Source organism: Lissotriton vulgaris, unplaced genomic scaffold, assembly GCF_964263255.1.
Source record: "Lissotriton vulgaris unplaced genomic scaffold, aLisVul1.2 SCAFFOLD_327, whole genome shotgun sequence".
Classification (NCBI taxonomy): Eukaryota; Metazoa; Chordata; class Amphibia; order Caudata; family Salamandridae; genus Lissotriton; species Lissotriton vulgaris.
The window spans coordinates 302,917-324,655 of record NW_028254275.1 but is presented as its reverse complement, the minus strand read 5'-3'; the positions used below and the strand labels follow the sequence as shown (position 1 = coordinate 324,655).

The following is a 21,739-nucleotide window of genomic DNA, read 5'->3' as shown; positions in this document are numbered from 1 at the left end:
ATCATCATCAGAAAGGCCGGTGGGGAAGACTGTAACGGCAACCCCCTAGACAGATGGTCCAACAAAGTCCACCAGCGCAGAGCAGAAAGAGGGGAAGGGGCCATCGAAATTCGAAGAGCCAGATTGCAGGACAAAGGGTTCCAATAAGCCAACAGATACAACCACAGAGGCTGGAGATGAACACAAGCCCAGGCCACCATGAACCCTGTAGCCGCCATGAGCCCCAGCAGCCGCCATGAGCCCCAGCAGCCGCAACCACACACGGACCAGAAAGGAGCCCCCCTCCAAAAATCTCAGAGCCAATGAACACAAAGTCACTGCCCGAGAAACCGAAGGAACACCCTGTTGAGATCCGTCCGGAAGTGCGCCTCAATGAAAATCGGGTCTTGTGAGTGTTCCAACTGACATTTGGGAAAGTTCAGAAGAAACCCATAAGCATGCAACGCTGAACACACCACCTCCCGATCCACCACCAGCTGAACCCGAGAGGGAGCCTGAACCAGCCGATCATCCAGATAAGGGTACAGGAGGATCCCTTTAAGATGAAAATAAGCCACCAGAGGGGCCACCACCTTGTTAAACACATGATGGGCCGACTGGAGGCCAAAGGGCAGAACTTGAAACTGATAATGACTGCCCAAAGGCAAAATCATAAAAACTGACAAAAGCAAGGGTGAACCTAGACATGATAATAAAAGTCCTGGAGATCGAGGGTGCACAAGAAATGACCGCGGAGCACCAAGTGAATTACCCTCTATAGAGTCTCCATGTAGAAGGGTAGATGGACCATTAACTCGTTGAGAGCCTTCAAATCGAGGACCAGACGGAACCCCCATCACCTTGGGGACCAAAAAACTCAGAGAGTAAAACCCCCTGCCCACCTTCAGAGGAGGAACCACCAGAATAGCCCCCTTCAGCATGAGGGACAGCAACCCCAGAGACAACTCCGGCCTCTTGACCGGACTGGAGGGCCCAGGAGTCAGACGAATCCCCGAATCCAGAGGAGTCACTACAAACTCAATCTTGTACCCCTGACGAACAATGTCCATAAACCACACGTCAGAACACGACTACAGCCATGCCAAAAGAAAGAGCTGCAGCCGTCCTCCTAACCACAATTCTGGGGCTCTGGTCATATAGTCAGGTGCGGGGTATAGGGGTCGGGTTTTTAGCCTTACGATCCCAAATCTTCCAGAAGAAAACCTCCCAGGACCCCGAGAAAAATTTCTCAGAGAAGGAGGGTGTAAGAAAGATTTTGATCTGGAGGAAGGAGGCGTAGCAGAGGGCTGCTTGAAGGAAGAGAGTGCTTTTTCTCCTTAAAACAGCGTATTCAGTTTGCCCTCCAACTCCTGCCCAAACATCATAGTCCCCTGGAATGGCAGACTTAAGGCACAAGCCTTCTGTGCTGAATCTGTCTTCCAGTCCTTCACGACAAGGTTGCGACGAGCAGCCACTCCTGCCCCGCCAGGAAGGGCTTAAGCCTGCACCACATCAAAGGAAATATCCGACAGGAACTCGACCTGGCGCTCGATGTGCTCCAACAACCCAGAGCAGTCTGAAGAGTCATCCATGGACTGATATAATGTTTTGATATCACATATCAAGGACTGAGAGACATAGGTACCATAAATACCAGCCCTCAAGGCCAGATTGGACCCAGAGTAAACTCCCATAGGGAGGCATCTACCTTTTTATCAACTGTATCCTTGATCACCGCATCCTCTGTCAAGGAGTTCCGACCAACCAGGCTTGCAACAAAGGAATCGATTGGAATAGAATCCAGCAACTCCTTAGACATGTCCTGGAGAGGATAAAGCTTTGCCATGAATCTAGACAGCAGCAAAATACGATCTGGATCCTTCCACTCCCTATTCAGAACCTCACGAATGAAAGGATGGACAGGAACATCCACAGAGCACTGAATCTGCCTCAGCAAAGAACCCCCTGAGGTGCTGGGAGCCTCCTCATCTGGTAATCCCACGTTAGATTTAACATGACGAAGCAATTCCAGCAACATGTCCTTGTCCAAATACTTGCCCTTGCTGTCCGCACCTTCTAACCAAAAGTCCACCTAATCAGATGACTGAGAGGACTGAGTAGGAAGGGGACCCTTGGGACGAGAACCTCCCTCCATCTCTTTCAGGGTCTCCCTAATAAGTATCTTCAAATGCTCATCGTCTTCCCTGCAATGCTTGGACTGAGCTGGAGAAGGGGAGGAAGGAAACTGGACTTCCTCGAATGCTTCCCCGTTATGAAGAGAGAATGGCCCACAGACACGAGAACCCTGCCGCTGAAACCACCAGCAGCACAAAGGGAAGGGAAGAACCTCTCAAAAATGCCCCCGCAGAAAACAGAAAGTAGTCCTTAATGCCAAGAAACTCCAGGAAACATAAACAGCAAGCATAAGAAAGCGCTACAGGGCACTTACTTAAATGTGCCAAAGAAGCCGACTCCTCGCCGAACGGCACAGCCTAAGCCTGACTTCCAAGGCCATCTATCAACCAGAAGTCAGGCACTGAAGACCCGAAAGTGAATCCGGCCATCAACTGCACTCCGCGCTTCTCAGCAAGCCTGGCAGACCGGGAGACGAAGAAGAGAATTTCCCTACCAACATCACTATCCTAGCACCCAACGTCTTCCAAGCCTAGCAGGGAGGAAGGCGGTACCATCAATACTCCATCGCCCGGCAGCGGAGCTGTTAGGCCAATAGGAGCTCCCCAGCTCCTGTATCCTCGTCCCATTCTGTTGAAGACAGAAAAAAAAGAATAGGAGGAATGTTGGGATTGGCACTCTTCTGTACTCCCAGGGGGAGGGGGGAGAGGTTGGGCCAGCATTCCTTCTTTTCTTTTTTTCTGTTATGAGATAGTAATATCTCACTGTTTTATGAATGGTATGAGGACAGGAGGGACTGGGGAGGTAATGTATGCGCTACTGATGTGAATGATAAGACTTCCTCTGAAGCGATGCGCAAAGAATATGGGATGTCACCTTCAGCATATGTACCAAAACAATTTGCGTTTTGGCGGTCTTGGGAGAAACCAGCATTTGTGTGATAAGGAAGGGCAACGTTGTCAGCCTGCAAATAGTCTTCCTCTGTCAGCCCAAAATCCTGGTTAGACATATTAAAAGCATCTGAGACCGACCCAAAATGTTCTCCCATCTGTGCAAATCTCTGGGCACCATCTAGTGGGAGGAATTTGAAAGATCACAAGTACCCATATATCCAGTTGTTCTTATAAAGCCAACCAATAGTTGGAGAATTTTGTTTGTGTGAACGGACGTTTGTTCATAAGTAATGGAGTGATGATGATGAATCAGAAAGTTAATTGGTGATTAAATTAGGCCTTATCTACTGCCTATGACTGCAACGGTAACCAATCTGTACTGCTCCTGTGTTTTCTAACTTTCCTTGATACAATCTATTCACACCAGTGGTACAGTGAATTTTCAATTTGAAAAATGTTGGCACTTTTGAAACATTTAGTGTGTTGTTTATAGTTTATGGGACCCTAATGGCTGATGTCTGTCATCAGAAATATTTATTATGCAGTTTGTGATGTGTGGTGTTGTTCAATATCCTACAAATATATTTATATTACTTGCTTATTCCCTTTTCTTAGAGTAACTTCTTGGAGGATTTCAAGGTAATTCTATCTATTTATTTAAACATAAGAATATGTATTCTAAACTGAAATATTGATTACCTTAAACTAAAGAAAGAGATTGGGGGAGGGGGACGGACGACCTACTTTATCCTTTACTGATAACATGGCATTCTTTTTTTACTTTACTCTGCACATTCTTCCATATTAATTAAGACATAATGTGGGAAGTATGATATCCTAGACCATTTTGTTTGTGAAGGTTCTTGGGGGATAATCATGTTGGATTTTATATATTTGCTTGTTTTCCAACATACAATTATGTGAGAATCTTTCCAGCATGTATCTTGGCACACCTTACACAAGCTGGAATAAATACTTCACAGAAAACATAAATCAAGATATACATAGAATGAATAAGTAATAAACAGCAAGGTGAAGACTATTAACAGAAAACTAAAGATGGGTAGAGCAGGATACTGGTATATGCTGGACTGCCGACCTTGGAAATAGCTGATGTGATTTGTTATTAAAGATGTGATGGGTTCATAAAAATTAAAAGGAAGGTTAAGAGTGCAGCCCAAAATGAAGACTTTCCAGGCCGGGCTGGTGCCTGGAAAGTCACTGCACTCCATTGTGAAGGCTCCTTTCTGATACGACCAAGCAAACTGCTGGCGCGTCGTAGCGTAAACGGGGAGACTGGTCTCCGTCCGACTGTGGTAATACTGCCCGCTTCAAAACGGAACGTGTATTTACTATTTCCTTCACGGGTCCTAACTGCATTGCTCACTGTGTACCGGCCGGCACCAATTGTGCGCAGGCTACTCATCACGGCTATCATGGTAGTAAATAATTGGGCATTATTCAGTCCTGATGATGATCCCTGTAACTTTTTAAATGGGATCGAAACGCCGTTGACAATTACAACACCATATACTGTGATATGTATCAATTACTATAAGGCTAGTAATGGTGTGAATGAAAATTCTGTTACCGTAATATTCACAGAATACAACAGCTCTTGCCTAAAAATCTTGCTCTACTTTCTGTCCACTCTGCTCACTATGACAATTTGTACATGTTTGAGTACAGGCTTGTGCCCCTCTCTTAGAAACTGTTGAAGGTATTTTCTCCAAACCGTTCAGACTCGACCTACCTTTCAGTTTCTGGGGCACAGACTACTTATTTTAACAACACTCCTTCATAAGTGCATACTCTTTAGATTCCGAAAGAAGTGAAAGAATAGGACTTATGTTGTCAATGCTGCGACTTTCAACATTAGATCTTAATAAAGTAACAAGAGGATTCCCAATGGGAACCTGTTCTCCCTCATTCTGCTGCTGGCAGAGTGCTGATGTCAATCGATACGTGTAGGGCACACTTGCGAAGAAACTGCTGCTCAGCAATTAAAACATTTGATCATATTACTGTGGGCAACGTGAAATGCCAACACAACTAAAACAAGCAGTTGTACACGCCCCTCTCCTATTAACCCACTTACCCCCTCATCCTGCTGGTGTTTGCAGGTGTTTATTTGTGTTGGCCGGGTCAGTTAAAAAGAAAACTACATCCAGTGACGCATAGCTGCCAAAATTCAGATTGCTATGTGGGACATTTTCATAATATCAGTGTAATTATGAGTGACATTTCAATGACTTCAAGTGACACTTTATCTCGAGCAAAATCAAGCAATGACGGTGAGCAAAACATAAATACCAGAAATTTCACACATTTGAAGAACAAGAAACTCTTGAAACTGGTGCAAAGCAAATGCTCTTTGCAGCATGCATTTAGCTCAGCATGTGTGTGCTTCTTTTGTGCGTCTAGAGCGCATACATTAACTCAAAATATCTCCAAGTTGATATAGAGCTAGCAGAACTAGGAAATACGAGGCAATAATGGCCTCATTGTGTTAACTAGGTCTGCTGTCAGTGAAACATTTCTTCTAAGACATTTCTAAGTATTGTATACACTGACACTTACAATAGTAGAAAAAGGCGCAAAGACGCCTTCTGCGTTAGTGCAGCGCAGAAAACTTCACTCAGAACAGCACAGCTCCGAAACAGAGAGATGCAGCCACTGCTTCTGCTTTCAAATTGTTCAGTCTTGGGTTGTATGTCAGAATATCATTAGCAAAAATATCGTCTTACAGAAATGTTGAACTCTGAAATGCCATTTAGAAAAAATGTTCCTCAATTGCGGTTTGGATTTTCGATTACTAACTCCAATTAAGTTATAATTTTATGGGCAATATTTAGGGCATACTATTTATGTCAGCTGATGTCTTGGTTAAATATTCTTGTACCATACAGCTTTGGACAACGTAATTGCATAAAACAGGTGCTTACCTCTGCTCTGAGCCAAGCCACATTTTAATTATAAATTATAAGGCCCAAAATAATTTGGCTCTAGTTACTACTGTAAAAAGTTCTTTACAGACATTGTGCACATTTTTTGGTTAAATGATAATTTTATTTCTTTTTTGTTAATATACATCCGGTAGTTCAGAGTATATTTACATAAATGCCTGAGATGCAAATAGACAATTTTTTAATTACCTAAATGTATCTTGACCTTTCTAAATCTTTGTCCGTTTGATGCTGAGATGTCAATATTCATAGTGAGTTGAGAAGCAGTACTGTAACAGACAAAGGGCCAGATTAAAATTTTGGCAGGCTGAGTATGCTACATTGACCTCGTGGAAGACTTAACATCCACTAGGCCGAGACTACTTTGCCCGCCAAATTTAGAAATGACCCCCAAGCTGGCAGTCATATGTAAATAAAGCATTGGCAGGCATGGCCGTCACAGTGGTTCCTGTGAGTACTTAAGTTTGATGGAGGGTTCCATCAACATGATAGAGCAATCCCTCAAACTTATTTTTTTTTATTTTCAAAAAGAAGATCCCGAAATGGGATTTTTGATTAAAAAAAAAAATCAAATGCTCCCTTTGGCATGGGAATTCTGTCCCGTGGCAATGGAAGCATTAAGCAGTTTTCACTGCCCCTTCCTTCCAAGTTTTTCCAGGCAGAGACTGGCAGTTAAAACTGTCCTGTATGTCTGCCCATCTAAATGTTCTCTTAGAGAAATAGGGCTGCATCAGACCAAACAGAACGGGGGCTCCAGAAGTATTCATGATCTTGTGTGCTTTGATGAGAGCCTTAAATTGAATGCAATTCTCAATATGGAGGTAGTGGAGTCTGTGAAACAGTCCCGAGGCAGGGCAAAACTTGGGGAGAGAAAACAACAATCTGGCCACATATTGGATCGACTGTAATCTCTTAAGAGCAGATTTTTTGGTGCTGAGACACAAAATATTGCAGTAGACCTAATGTGATAAGATGTGGAATTGAATAATGAATTTGCAAATAAGATGTTGGAATAGGCCAATATTGGGTTTTCCATCTTCTCAACAGGCCAAAACAGGTTCCCGCCAAAGTGGTATCTTATGTATCACACTTGAGGGAATTGTCCACCCAGAATCCCAGGTTTTTCATAGATGATTTTGATGAGGGAGGGGACCCCAAGCTAACCGGCCACCAGAAGTCTCCCCATGCTTGGGTATGTTTGCCTAAAAGCAAAATCTCTGTTTTGCTGTAATTCAGCTTTAGACAGTTGTTTGCCATCCATCCAGCTACTGATAGCATACAGCTCTGAAAATTGGAAATCTTCTTAGAAGAATCAGCCAAAAAGGAAGAGAACGGCTGAATATCATCAACATACGAGACAATGGATACCCGGAAATATCTTACCAGTTCTACCAGAGGTCTGACATATATATTAAATAGAGTGGGGCCCAGTGAAGAGCCCTGAGTGATCGCATGCTGCAGGACTCTGGGAGAGGCAAAAAAAAAATGGAAAAATTAGTTGGGAAGAACAGTCCCCAAGGAAAGAGGTGAACCAGGCCAGACCATTACCCCAAATCCAAGTATCATAGAAATGTTGCAGCAGCATTTTATGAGAAAGCGGTACTCCGGTCCAAAAGAATAAGGTCCGCAGAACCGTCCAACAACCACGCCACATAGTGACTGAGTCATTGCCAAAAGTGCTGATTCAGAGTAGTGGTGGGGACTGAAATGATTCTTGGAATGTTTGTCCTAGGTGTGCTGAATTTCTAAGAACTCCATCAGGAGCTTGTTGGCATACTTTTCTGCTGCCTTAGATAAAAACGGAAGAAGAGAAATAGGGAAGTAATTGCCTGGTCAGGAGGAATCAAGAGAGGGCTTTTTGACTGAAGGAATACATTTTGCCTGTTTCCAGTTTTAGGGCACAATGGCAGAGAAGAGGAAGAGATTGGCAATCCCTAAAAGATGAGGGAGAACAACCTATTTCAATTTTAAAATGGTGTCAGGTTTGAGGGGTTCAGCCAGATTTACCAGCCACACCCAGAGTGGTGAAGGATGAGAAGTCCATTGGGGGCAATTCCTTACAGACCTAAAGCACTGGCACTGCTTTGTCATCAACTGGACCGACCAACGCAGCAGATGTAGCAGAAGTCTAGTGATCATCAAGATGGTATTAACGTTTGCCACAAAAAAAATCGTCAGTTCTGTTGCAGTGTGCTTTCGATAGCTCCACAGGCTTAGGCAAGACTGATGTAGTTAGACTGTAATTAATGCTAAAACTTTTTTTGGCCTGGTTCTTGCTATTGAGAGTCTTGCTGGAAAAAACTCTGCTCTTGTTTTCCTCATTAATTTGAGATAGGCTTTAAGGGCATCTGTATAGAGTGCCTTATGTCCCATGTTGTAGGACTTTCTCCGGATGCGCTCAAGCAACTTCCAACTTATTTTTTTCATGCAATCAGAATTTCACTCAATCAAAGAGCAGAGGGCTTGCACCTGGCTCTGGTCTGATCGACTGGTATAAATTGTCTGAGGCCTCAGTTAACCAGACCTTCAAATCTGCTTCATCATGGTCAACATTGGGAGGTCGCTGAGGAAGATTGGCTGAGATATAACTACCAAATTCGACTAGTGTCTTCTGTCAAATGCTGTTTATTGGGAGTCTCAGGGGGAGGAAATCCCTCAGCCTCCTCCTTTCTTTGTGAAACACAATTGTCTGTAATGCGTGCATTGTAATTCAGGATGGCAATTCTGACAGCCTGAACTGTTAATTGGGGTTTTGTGTTTGCAAACTCAGATCCACTGGCTTTCCAAGTGCAAAGTCATTTGTGCATTAGGCCCAAATCATCAACAGATGCATCAATTGCACTCTAAAGATAATCTGTCTGCGCCTGTCCATGTGGCTGGTAGAAGATGATTTCAAGATACTCACACAAATCTTTCCCCTGCTTTTTTCCTATCATGGAAACTGCATGTATGCATGATTAAGTACTCTCAACATCTGACCAGACTTTAGTTATTGTTGGACCAGGTTATCTCTACATGATCTCACCAGAAATTTCCTTCCTTTGTTGAACCCAGTTGTGTTGCTTTTAGCACTCTGCACACTTTACTCCTGTTGACCATAGCTAAAGTACTTTTGCTATCCCTTATAAACATGGTAAAATTGGCATAAACCTAATTTGTACATTTAATGTATTTATAAGTCTCTAGTAAGTAGCACTGGATCTAACCACGGCCCTTCAACTTGAATGCTACTAGTGGGCTGCAACAAGAACAAACCACCTGCCAATACTGATACTCAATTTAAATCAAAGTCGAAACAGTGCAAGAACAATAGATCAATGCACACCATCACTAATTAATAATGTTTATTTGTAGAAAATCATTAGGTTAAACTTCTGTGATAGTTTCACAAAACAGTACTTCATGTACAAAAACACACAAAAACACCACAAGGATATTTACCACAAAAGATTTGGAAAAAATCTTTAAAAAAATCAAACAATGACCCTCTAACAATTTAACTAATCTTACCTCTCACACTCATACTTATTCATTCATACCACATTCACCATTCACCACAAGTAACATCCTACATACAATCACGTGCCCACTCCTTGGTTCTATGAGTCTTTTTTCAGATCAATAAACCAAGCAACCTAACCAAACAAAGGGATGATTTGCAACTATACTTAGTTCTGCATGACATCTAATCAAAAATTATTTTGTTCAAAGCAAATGCTGTTTGACAGTGCCCAACACAGAACACATTATTCAAAATACAATTGTGTGGTACAAAAAAGTCTACGCATTTCAAACCCTCCATTTACAGGGGTTCTCCTCAGGACCAAGACACTGTAGGATAAAGAAGAAAAGAAAAATATATATTAACTTCGAAAATGACTATCTGACTCAAAACGCTACTCCCTTGTTGCACCAACTCAAGAGAAACCATCTTACCGATTCAAAATACACCAATGAATGGAGATCATGAAGTCCGAGAGATCTCTAAGATGAAAACCTACCTGTGTAGAATGCGTTCCTGTAGTCCTGCCTGCTGCTGAAAAGGGCCTATGTCACTGTTCTTCTTGTTTCAGTGGGGATCCACTTGTAGATCCTGGGGAGCATGCAGAGGGTGTTGTAGCAGGAGGAGAAGATGGCGTTTACCTGCTTCGACATGGAGAGGGAGGAGTCGAAGATGATTCCTAGGTTTCATGCATGGTCGGTGGGTGTTGGTGCTGTTCCCAGCGTGGTCGGCCACCAGGAGTCATCCCAGGTCGAGGGGGTGGATCCGAGGATGAGTACCCCCGTCTTGTCCTAGTTGAGCATCAGTCGGCTGCTCCTCATCCATTCGGCGACGGCCTTCATTCCCTCATGGAGGTTGGTTTTGGTGGTGTGCGGGTCCTTGGTGAGGGAGAGGATGAGTTGGGTGTCATCGGCGTAGGAGATGATGGCGAGGTCCTGCTGGCGAGCGACGTGGGCGAGGGGAGCCATGTAGACGTTGAACAGCATCAGGCTGAGGGATGAGTCCTGGGGTACACAGCAGATGATGTTGGTGGCTTCGGAGAGGAAGGGGGGAGGCGGACACTCTGAGTTCTGCCTGAGAGGAAGGATGTTGTCCAGTCCAGGGCCTTCTCTTGGATTCTGGCTTCTTCGAGTCGTGTCTTTAGTGTGCGGTGGCAGACCGTGTCGAAGGCAGCCAACAGGTCCAGGAGGATAAGGGCCGATGTTTCGCCATTGTCTAGTTGGATCCTGATGTCGTCTGTGGCGGCGATGAGGGCAGGTGCATGGTATTTAAAAAGCAGGGCATGTGTGCATAAGTTTTACAAGTCATTGCACTGAAAAACTCCTAAAGTTGTTTTTCACTGTAGCAAGGCAATCTACCCCTGTTGGAACCAGCACTTTCTGGTTGGCTGGAGGGATACTCCCCAGCTAGGCAGAACCCACTGCTCCCGTCAAGAGGGTGCGATTACACTCGCTGTATAACCTGTCCCCACCCTTGGGTAGCTTGGCACAGAGCAGTCAGGCTTTCCTCAGAGGCAATGTGTAAAGCAAACGCACAGCAGGGGCACACAATAAAAACAAAAGAGACTTCACACAGGATGCATGTAAATGACATTTATATTTAACCCCTTCACTGCGTTAGTCAGCCAACAGCCGTCGGAGCACTAACTCCGTAGTGCTGCGCAAGTCAGTTGGCCGACGCGGCCCCACCCACTCCACTAAACGGAGTGGGTTTATAAATATTCAATCATTATAAGGTGAACATCATATACTTTTGGGCATAAACACATCTGCGATTATTACCAGCAGTACTAAGCCCACTCGTATTTTCATGATATCAATAGTATGCACACTGCGGACCATTCCTGATCTAATCCCACCAATACACAGAGCACCTTTATGCAGTGTGAAATGCTATCCACCCCAGGCCCATCCTAGTAATCATGATAATACAGTCCCACACGGTTATAGGGTACACCCCGGTCACAAAATTATCAGATATGTACATAGATGGACATAGAAGACTGTTAGCAGCACCACATGCCGAAGCTATGTGGGTAAATCCAATGTCAAACGTATGGTGCTATTGACATGAAATCAATGTATACAGCGGCACCACCGGCAGGTGTCGTGAATCACAGGCGGTCTGCACACAATCACTCCCACTCACACTCACTCCCTCACTCTACTACATGGTGTGACAGGTATCAGCCAGTCTATATGGAATGCTCTTACACACATATGCACTCAGCACCCTAATGCAGTGCCACTGATACCCGGCAGGTCAAAGGATCACATCCTGCAGACTCTGTAGCCCCAGCCTCCCTCTACCCTCTAGTTCATGCCCTATACCTCTGGATGGAAGATAACTAGCCCCACCTCCCAGACACTAGGCCCCACACAGCTGAGGTTACACTTAGTCAGGAAGCGGGTGTTGATATGTAGTAAGTTTTAATTCGGAGATAGACATAAATAAAGAGAGTTTAGCAACCACTCAGCAAGTTCACCCAGAGGTCTCAAAACACAAAGAAGTCATGTAGTCTCTTGAGACGCTTCTGAACTGTCTTGGCAGCACTCCTTCAACCCAGTCAATCTCTGTTGTTACTATCTGTCTTCCAGAGGGGCCAGGTGTGGTGAGGGTAGTTGGTCCACCGCGAAGAGGATCAAAAAGGAGCAATCGATTAAAGGAGAGTAACACAGGGTAGCCTCTTGATCGGAGCAGGTGCCCTGTCTGGTACACGATGATCAGGGTTGTGGCCAGCAATCTGGGCACATCTGGTGCACGTTGATATGAGTCGCACCAGACACTTCAGATTTCAAGCAACTCCCTGGAAATGAGGTACAATGGCCAGAGTACATTGGGATGGGTTGCACCAGGCAATTCCGGTCACACACAGTGAAGAGTTGCAATTCCATACCTCCTTGGAAATGTGGCACAGCGTCTGGTGTATGATGATATAGGTTGCACCAGACCAGTCTGGCCACACAAAGGCGCAAGCTCACCAGAGCCACATGAGGTGGAATGAGGCACTAGGCACTACTACGAGTACACCCACACCTCCTAGAGTTGCACCTTGTGAATCGGACACTGTATGCAATGAGCATGCAGCTGGAGTGTCCCACTAACGTGATGCAGCACGATCGACAGAAGGGGATACATGGGGTTCAGCAACCGGTAAATCCGCTCACCACCAACTAGACGCTTATGAATGTCCAGGTCCCTGTAGTACAGGAGCCACATGCCTTAGATGCAACCAACATTTCTGGGGCTTTGAACTAGACAATCTCCAGACACAAGTCCTAGTTCCACGCTCACATTGCACTACCAGTTGGGATTCAGTAGCCAATGTGGGCACTTGAAAGGACACCGCTCTCCAGATGTCACATGTAGATGGTGTAGGTGTAGATCTTTGATGTCCCTGAGATCTCTGGGAGAAAATGAGTACCACAGATAGGCCCTTGGAGAATACACTTCAGGGCTTGACACTTAACCAAGTCTTTGGCCCAGGTCAGCCACTATTCAGAAAGGGGATGCGGTCCCCTTCATTAGCAGTTATCCTCTATGTGCAAAACAGAGTCCTCAGGCAATGTGCACCACACAGTCCGGGTTCTTCAGTCCCATGTCATAGCAAGCATATTTCCCAATTTGCTGAAGGATGGCACCAGTAGTTATACTGTTGTGTGTCTTTGATGTTCAGGGCTGTGCAAGGGGTTTCCCTTTGAACCACAGATGCCTCCACTAAACTGTAGGCCTGTCTGCCATGGGGCCATGGAATGAAGATCTTAATCTTTAATGGGGCCCCTAGAGGATAAGTGTCAAAGTCTCTCTCTATTCTATCCCATTTGGCGATCAAATGGCAGAGGTCTGCTTTTCATGTGGGAGGCCCATGGTTTATGGCTGTCACACGGGGAATGCACAGATGTGCCCCCCCCCCCCGACCCTGGTGTCCACCGCGGCACACAAAACTCTTAGCCAATAGATATGTCCATAGTCAATAAGTGGCATTTCTAAGCGAGTTATGCCATAACCCCTTTTACCATTGGAAAGGGTTTGGCATGGCAAATTCATTGATCGGAAGCATCATGAGGTTTCTCCACTGCAATCCACTATTGCAGCCTCAAGTGATGTCAATCACTTCCCCATGTTAACCTATAGGTAGTGTAAATACAAACAGGTATTCCTCACTACCTGGATGCATGTGCACCAGTGCACACACAACCTGCAATGGCTGGTTGGGCACAAAGTCCCCAGTACCAGGGGTGTAAGTGTGCTCAACTGAGTCTGCAACAGCCAACTGGACACTGGTTTACCTAATACAGGTGTCAGTGCTCACGCACTAGCCTGTGATGACAGGCGGCACACACAATCAGAGGCACCATAGGTACATACAGCTGTGTGTCCTGGTAGGCGGCTCATGATTATAATCATGATAGCTGCCAAGGCACACACACTGGTTTGTGATGGAAGACCGAGCCATGGGCTTACCCAGGCCCTAGCACCTCAGGTGCGATGCACGCTCACCACCCTGCCTGGGCCAGTCGGACTCAGGTCGACCCCCTTACGGGTGCTTTTTCGCACACCCGGCCTCCAATGGTGGGCCTGGTATCTTGCCACTAGCACCATGGGTGCGAGCGTGGACACAGGCCTGCCACAGCTGTTAGAACACCAGGGGATGCAGGTATGCACTCACCAGCCCGCAATGGCAGACCTGGCACCTATCCACAATGCCATAGGCACCAGAGCACATCCTATATCCTGCCACAGTAGGCTGGACACTTATTTGATACAGCATAAGGGCCAATGCTCTCACCCCGGACTGGAATGGCAGGCTGGGCGCATAGTTAACAGCCCCCATGTACAAGTTCACCCTCCCTGGTCTGTATTGGCAGATCAGCCCATGTTTCTGAACACTGTGTCAGCGTCTCTTCCTAGCTTGTGTAGGAAGGTGCACGCACTTCCCCACTGCTTTGAGGATGTGATGAGCCTGGCGGCTCTGTGGACTAATGCCTCCATTGCAGGGGCCTGTGTTCAACCTCATGCTCACAGGTTCAAATTCCAGCGGGTCCACTCAGCCTTTCATCCATCTGAGGTCAATAAAATGAGCACCATTGAGTTTGGGTCACAATAAATATCTGTTATTCAGCGCCAAGATGCCTATGGGTGAACGTGCACTTTACAAATACAAATGCAATGGTATGCTATGTAATCAGGGCCCGAGGCCACACAAGACAATCAGAAACACACCAGGAGTATCCCATAGGAAAATACGAAATCCAATGCAGGGGAACAACCACATGAGTGGTTCCTCACTACCTGGGATGGGAACATCCATATGTGCTTGCCCGGCCTTCAGCCTACCACCCCTCCTGCCCCCTTCAGGGCTTCCCTGGGGGCTGCCCTCATGGTATGGGATTACCCACGTGGGGTTGGCTGAGGTGTCAGTAAAGCCAACCTGGTACTGGTGTATTGTTGACACGCTACTTGGTAGGTGGCACACAGTTCTACATCCCACTCCTAGCCAGTGCTGTACCTGCCCCGGTATGTGGTGTACCTGTTTACAGAGTGCACGAGGTACAATACCTAAACCCATCACATACGCACCCGCTGCCCAATGTGGGTGAGTCGGGCGCATGCACCTTCCCCCTGCAGTATGATGGGAAGGTGCCCAGACTCCTAAGGTCATGTGGATAGAGTCAGTAAAGACTTAGAGGAAAAAGTGAAAACATTTGGGGTAAATTCCCCTAAGAAGCTCCATGTCCAACAGTCCCATAGACTAACACTGGTTTACCTTATTTCACTTAATAAATGATAACTTTGGTTTGGGAACAGACAGATACATATTTAAGCCATGTATTTGAATTGCAGCTTAAAATCTTCTTTAATGGTAAAGTCTGATTTTAAGTTAATAGCCTATGGATGCCACTTTTAGAAACTTGGCATTTCTGTGCCTACACTAAATGTGCCATTCTGGCATGTTCAGGCTCACATCACTGTAACGGCTCTCCTGTAGTGTTATGTGTATTCCTTCCAGACATAGGGACAAAGGGGGCCTGGTTGTGAAGGGAGTGGGTCTTCCTGACAGGATGGCTGGAGAGGATGTGTGCCCTGCCCTGACTACACTTCAAAGGACCCTCTCTACATTTCACACAAAGGTACCTGATATCAAACCTGCCCTTGCCTTTGTTCCTCAAGCCAGGTTGAAGCCAAACCAATGAAAGGAAGAACTATCAGGAACTAGTTTAAGAGTAGACCTGGGATTGCCCCACACAAAGGCTGCAACTGGCTGGGATTGGCAACCTCAGACCTCTAATCCTAACACTCCTAAACCTGTGGAAGATTCAGAATAAGGGCTTTCGCTGTCTAAGGAAGGCTGAACTTGTTTGCCTTGAACCCATGATCCCCAGAAGTGACTCAAAGGATCAGTTGACTAACCTCCTGTTTCAGGTACAGGGACACAGAAAGCTTCCAGAGGCCTTCCTTACAACTGCCTAGCAAACCACCACCAACTGGACCTGCCTGGAATCTGGTGCTGACCTCTGCTGGAATAAGACACGACCCCTAAGAAGATATAACCTGAAGAGTCACTTTTATTTTTGTTTTCTCCCATCCCTTAATGCACAGATGAAGTCTTTCCATACTGCCTGTAACTGGGTGGGCGAAGTCCTGCTTGACTTACCCAACCAGATAATTTTTGTTAATGTTAATATTCACAATGACAATAAAGAAGACAGCCTTGCACAATACTTCTTTCAATGTGTGTTGACATTGAGAATGTCGCAAATGTTACATGGGCCTACGCATTATAAAGGTAATTCTGTTGACCATGTCTGGGCTGTAATTTAAATGGTGTCCGGGTCTAACCTCTGACCTTTGCTCTATAAGACAATTACGGCGCGGTGCCTGCCGCTTACTGCATACAAATGCAGGGGGGTACCGTAGGTACCACCCACCCCCCTTCACCTAGGGGGCCCGCAACAGGCCCCGCAGTGAAGTTACACATGCTTTTCCACGGCAGAAAAGTCTCCGCGGAAAAGCATGTTTCCAAGCACATCCTAATCTGGCTGACGGTGTCTGAGAGACACCGTCACCATAATAGTGCTTTTCCGCCGCGGTTGTAATCCAACCGCGGAGGAAAAGCTGCGGACGGAAACCAGGACCCACCAGCCATCCTAATGTGGCGGTGGGTCTTGGTGGGTCCGCAGAGGATTTTCCGCATCCTCCAGGCCGGCAGTGGCTTCCGCCGGCCCGGAGGATGCGGAAAATCCTCCATCCTAATCAGCCTAAATGTGGTGTCCTCCATGGATATTTCCTGTCACTGATGTTTAATGCATACGCAAGTCCACTACCAGAGCTGATTTGATTATATGGATGTGTAAAGGTGAATCCCCTCATTAAGCACTGCAGGAGGCACAGTTCAGAGGTAAAGATGCTTTAATAAGACACAAAGATGCAGAGACCCCAACCAGTGACAGACTCAGACCAACTGCTGGAACCAGTAGTTCCAATCCCACTCCCAGGCAGCCTTCCCCACATTCCAAAACATAGAGAATGTGAATAACCAGAAGGTAAAGGACATCACACCTCCTCCTCCCTTACAACCCAAAAAACAGTTACAAACTTTGCACAACATTAGCAACAACGTCAAAAAGAGAAGAACATAAAAAAATGTAAAAAAAGTGCAGAAAGAAAAATGAAACAGTGCAGACTGAAAGCATTTTAAGAAACATAGGCCCACATGCATCAAGATATTTAGGAGTTGCAAACGGTGCGAATCGGTAAATTCGGCCGTTTGCGATTCCTAAATATCTTTTTGGGATGCATCAAACATTTTTGGGAAAATCGCTATTTTTAGCGAATTCCAAAAATGCGATTGCTTTTAAGGAATCTCAAATTTGCGATTCCTTAAAAGCAATGCATGATTGCATTTTAAATTGCGAATTCGCAATTAGGGGGTGCAAATTACCACGAGGTTGAACCTCGTGGTAATTTGCGACAAAGTTTAAAAATGCTCAAAATTGCATTTTAAACACTGTAATGTTACAGACACACGTGTCCTTAGGACATGTGTGTGTGAAACATGCACTTAAAAATGCATTTCAGGGGTGCAGGGGGGGTCATTTGGACCCCCCTGCACCCATGTAATGCATGAACATTTTGCGAATCGCAATTAGAAATTCGCAAAATGTCAATGCCTTCCCAATGATTCCTATGGGCCTTTTGGCCCATAGGAATCAATGGGAATTGCGAAATCGCAATTTAGAATTCGCATAATCCTTGCGATTCGGTAAAAATTGCGATTTTCACCGAATCGCAAAAATTATGCGAATAAATTAATGCATCCCATTTTGCGATTCCTTATTTGCGACTCCCTATTTTTCGCAAATAAGGAATCACAAAATGTCCCGATGATGCATGTGGCCCTTAGTCACAAAGTTTGACAAAGGGGTTATTTACATCGCTATATGGAAAGTGAAAAAGTCAGATTTTTCCAGTACTTATGAAAGTAATTTTTTTCAATGGGGATGCAAAGGCCTTTTCAGAGATTTGTTAAATTACACCACTGTTTAGGAGTAGTCCATTTGTTAGGTTCGGTATTTACGTAGGTCAATATTAATTTGCTCATGATTTTGAGACAGTCCTCGGTAAAACAGCCAATCCTTGTGACGTGTATGTCTATTTGCCTTTGTGAATCAGGCAAATTGTATTCATGCATAAATGGCTCAACGATTGAAGTCATGTGTGACTTGAGAGCGTTTTGCGAATCTCCTACTTCATGTTTTCTATAGTTTGTAAAATTCATATTTTTGCAGCACTTTCAGCACTGAATGTGTAAAATCTAACCCAGGTACTGCTCTTTGCTACAGGGGCTTGCAATAAGTAAATAACTTGATTATTCAAATGATATTCAAACTCCCGGACTATTATTGTGTTTATTACTTTTACGATACTCGTGCACCTTAAAGGTATCTTGGAGCTCAGAACAAAATGGCTAATAGAAAAGAAGATTACTGTGAATGCTGAGTAACAAAACAGGAGGATCTTTGGGAAGCAAATCTAAGTGGAAGATAATACATTAACAGAATAAGAATGTCTTTTGAGATTTTCTAAAAACAGTGTGAGGAAACGCTTCCGATTGATAACCTGGTTGAGGACCAATCAGACAGAGGGAAAACCCTATGGACCTGCAGTTTTTAAAGCGTGGCAAGGACAACAAGAGTTTGAAGCTTAAAAGATAGTTTTCTTCGAAGGCATATCATCTGAAGTGTTTGTGCAAACACGATTGCTCAGTGAACTCCCACTTAATCTTATACATTTTGCAGCATCCATGCACTAGCACCGCTTAAGCAATCTGTAAGATTTGAACTTGAAGCAGGGAATGCGTGGTCTAGGCTAATGTGTATTTATCGTCGGCATTAAGAGATTGCTAAGCATCCTATGATTTCCTGTACCTTCTTGTAATCCACATTCTCAATGTTCTGGAATGTGGGGAAGGTTGCCAGGGAGTGGAATGGTAACTGCTGGTTATGGCAGTTGGCTTGAGCCTGTCACTGGATGGGGTCTCTGCATTTTCGTGTCTTATTAACGCATCTTTACCTCTGAACTGTGCGTTCTGCAGTGCTTGATGAGAGGATTCACAATTGGCGACGAGTCACCTGCGCTACGCTTACTGACACGAGAGACCCCATCAGTTTCAGCTACACCGGAAAACTACTTTTACAGCCAACCTTACCGATTCCAGGCAACCCACGTCTTCTAACTGTGAGGCTTTGGTGACTTCCAGCGGTACTTAAAGTCACCCACCAAACTGATAAGTGGAAACTGTCACACCGTTCATCGACCTTGATCTGCAAGTAAGTCGACAAGTAAGGAGGAACATCTTCTTTCCAGAGGGACTGGCTGGTGCCTTGGTCCATGGCCCCTTTGTTCCTCAAATACATTTTGGGAGTCTCTGGGCACAGGAGTAATCTCGCACAGCTCAACCTAGTCAGCTCGCGGAGAAGCACGTACTTGCTCCTACTTGCACTAGCACGCACCATCCCTCCTGCATTCCAATCGCAGCCATCATTGTCGCTTGGTACACTTGTGCCTGGCGCTGCCTTAATGAAACTTTGTCGCATAACGTGCAGCCATTTTGAAAAGCCGCAGGTCTGGGACTGCTCCGCTGTGCGCGCCTCCGATAGCAACGCATGTGTTGTTTATGTCGCTGATGCACACAGCTGTTTTAGCGATAGATTCTACGTCTTTATGCTGCACAGCTGATCTCCAAATTATACGCGCAAGGCTAGGAAGTAAATCGCTGATGTACACAGCTTGATCCACGTAGGTATCTGTCTCCAATGCTTGTCTTCGGCTTCCTTGCTGACAGGCACAGCTGATCATGTTCACAGAGTGCATAGCTGAGTAATCTTCATTGTTGATGCGCAGAGCCCCACTCATATTGGAGCCGTTATTTAATTTTGGTAGTAAGGTTGCCCTTCCTAAGCACACATCTATTGCTGATGTGCACAGCTCTTTTCAGCACGCCTGCACTATTGATATATGTCAATTACATTTCTCAGCTTCAGTAGTTGTGTAACGACTGCCGCACTGCGCAGTCCTTATCACTGACGTGCACAACACTATTTGTCTATTTTACTGCCTGCCTGCAAGTTAGAGAATGTGTCTTCCTACAATTCCGTACTTGGAACCTAAATAATCCAAACGTCTTGCACACTACCGTCACCATGCAAAATGTTACTGCCCCTCAGTCTTTGTTAACCTCCCCTGGTGATCCCCCACTCACCCGGCTAAAATGGAAGAATGTGTTCACATTATGCTTGCGTTTGCAGTACCTCCATAAGCGCAGAGAGTAGAACCTCTCTCTTGATGCATTATGTGGACCTGAAAGCAGGAAGTCTTTGAACATCCTCCTGACCTGTCCGACGGTAACTCTTCTACTCTTAATGAATTTGATATATACTGTTCTTGAGCAATATCATTTCAGAAGAAGAATGCAAAGACAAGATGAGTTGGTCGAGCAGTATATAAGAGTTTTGCACAAGTTGGCCTCCACCTGTAATTTTGGCTCCACCTTGGAGGAGCGCTTAAGGGATCAATTCATGTTAGGTGTACACTAGACAAAGGGCAAAAAGGCACTCTTACTCTCCAAGAGGTTCTTATAATAGCTAAAAGTCATGAACATTCCAAGGCATGTGTTGATATATCATACTTAAGGACTCTTCAGGTGATAAGAAGGAAAACCCTGATGTCAAGGTAGTGACTGATAGTTAACCTAAAACAATCTCAGCTCAAAAAACCCAAAGAGATTTCAAGGGAGGTGCTTCAGATGTGGTAATCCTGGTCACATGGCAAATTTTAAATACTGTCCAGGATGGAAAGCTGTATGCAAAACATGTGGGGGGAAGGGACATGTCTCCAAGTACTGTCGGTCAGGCAAGGAACACAATATGGTCAGATAATTTAATCTTTTTGAGGAGGATGTGGAAGAAACAGAGATTCTCCAAATTGCAGGAAATGCAAGCGACGGCCCGCAAGAGCTTGTGTTGGTTAATGATGCCCCTCTCAACATGCTCTTTGACTCTGTTGCCAAGATTACGCTTGTCCCCAATGTTTTCTATGAATGTAATTTGTTGGGAAAAGCCACTCTTTTGAAGCCAGATATTAGACCGAAGGGGTATGGTGGAGTAACTATACTGTTATTTGGTTATTTTTGGGGCACAATTGATTTCAAAGGAAGAGTCATCCCTGGAAAGATCAATGTCTCGATGAAGGGTCACTCACTCATACATTGGCTTCATTTTAGAAATCTGCATGCGTTTCTCGACCCCAATGTGTGTCCCTAATTGTGTTTGAAAGAACTACCACCTGTCAGGGTGGTTGATGATACCAATTGAGACTGGATCAAAGAATTCCCTGCAGTCTTCATTGGTGACCTGGGGTGTCTTCAAAACAATGTACATCATATGACAATTAAGTCTAATGTGGTTCCTAAGATTGCTAACGTTAGGAATGTGCCACTGTTGGTAAGGGAGAGCATAAAACCTGAGTTGGATAAGCTCTTGGCCAAGGGGAGCATCTAGGAAGCTGAGGCAACAGAGTGGGTCTCTCCAGTCGTAATGGCCGCAAGGCCAATGGAGAGGCCCGGCTCTGTGTGGACTTGAGAGAGTTTAACATAACAGTCATTGTTGACCACTACCCATTAACCAGCATAACTGAGATGTTGTGTTCACTTGAAGGGGCAAAACATTTCTCTTCCTTGGACCTGAGCTCTGCTTACCACCACGTCA

General features: G+C 45.2%; 1 protein-coding gene across 2 annotated transcripts in view; it reads left to right on the top strand.

Moving 5' to 3' along the window:
• LOC147659598 (gamma-aminobutyric acid receptor subunit alpha-4-like) overlaps positions 1 to 21,739 on the top strand; it is a 509,601-nt gene that overhangs the window by 395,801 nt on the left and 92,061 nt on the right. Inside the window, exon 9 of one of the 2 annotated variants that reach the window (XM_086951619.1) lies at positions 3,621 to 3,644. The exons of the other annotated variant lie outside the window; for it this stretch is intronic. Within the exon in view, the coding sequence (XP_086807745.1) occupies positions 3,621 to 3,644 (24 nt within the window). The remainder of the gene's footprint in view (positions 1 to 3,620; positions 3,645 to 21,739) is intronic. 2 annotated transcript variants of the gene reach the window in all.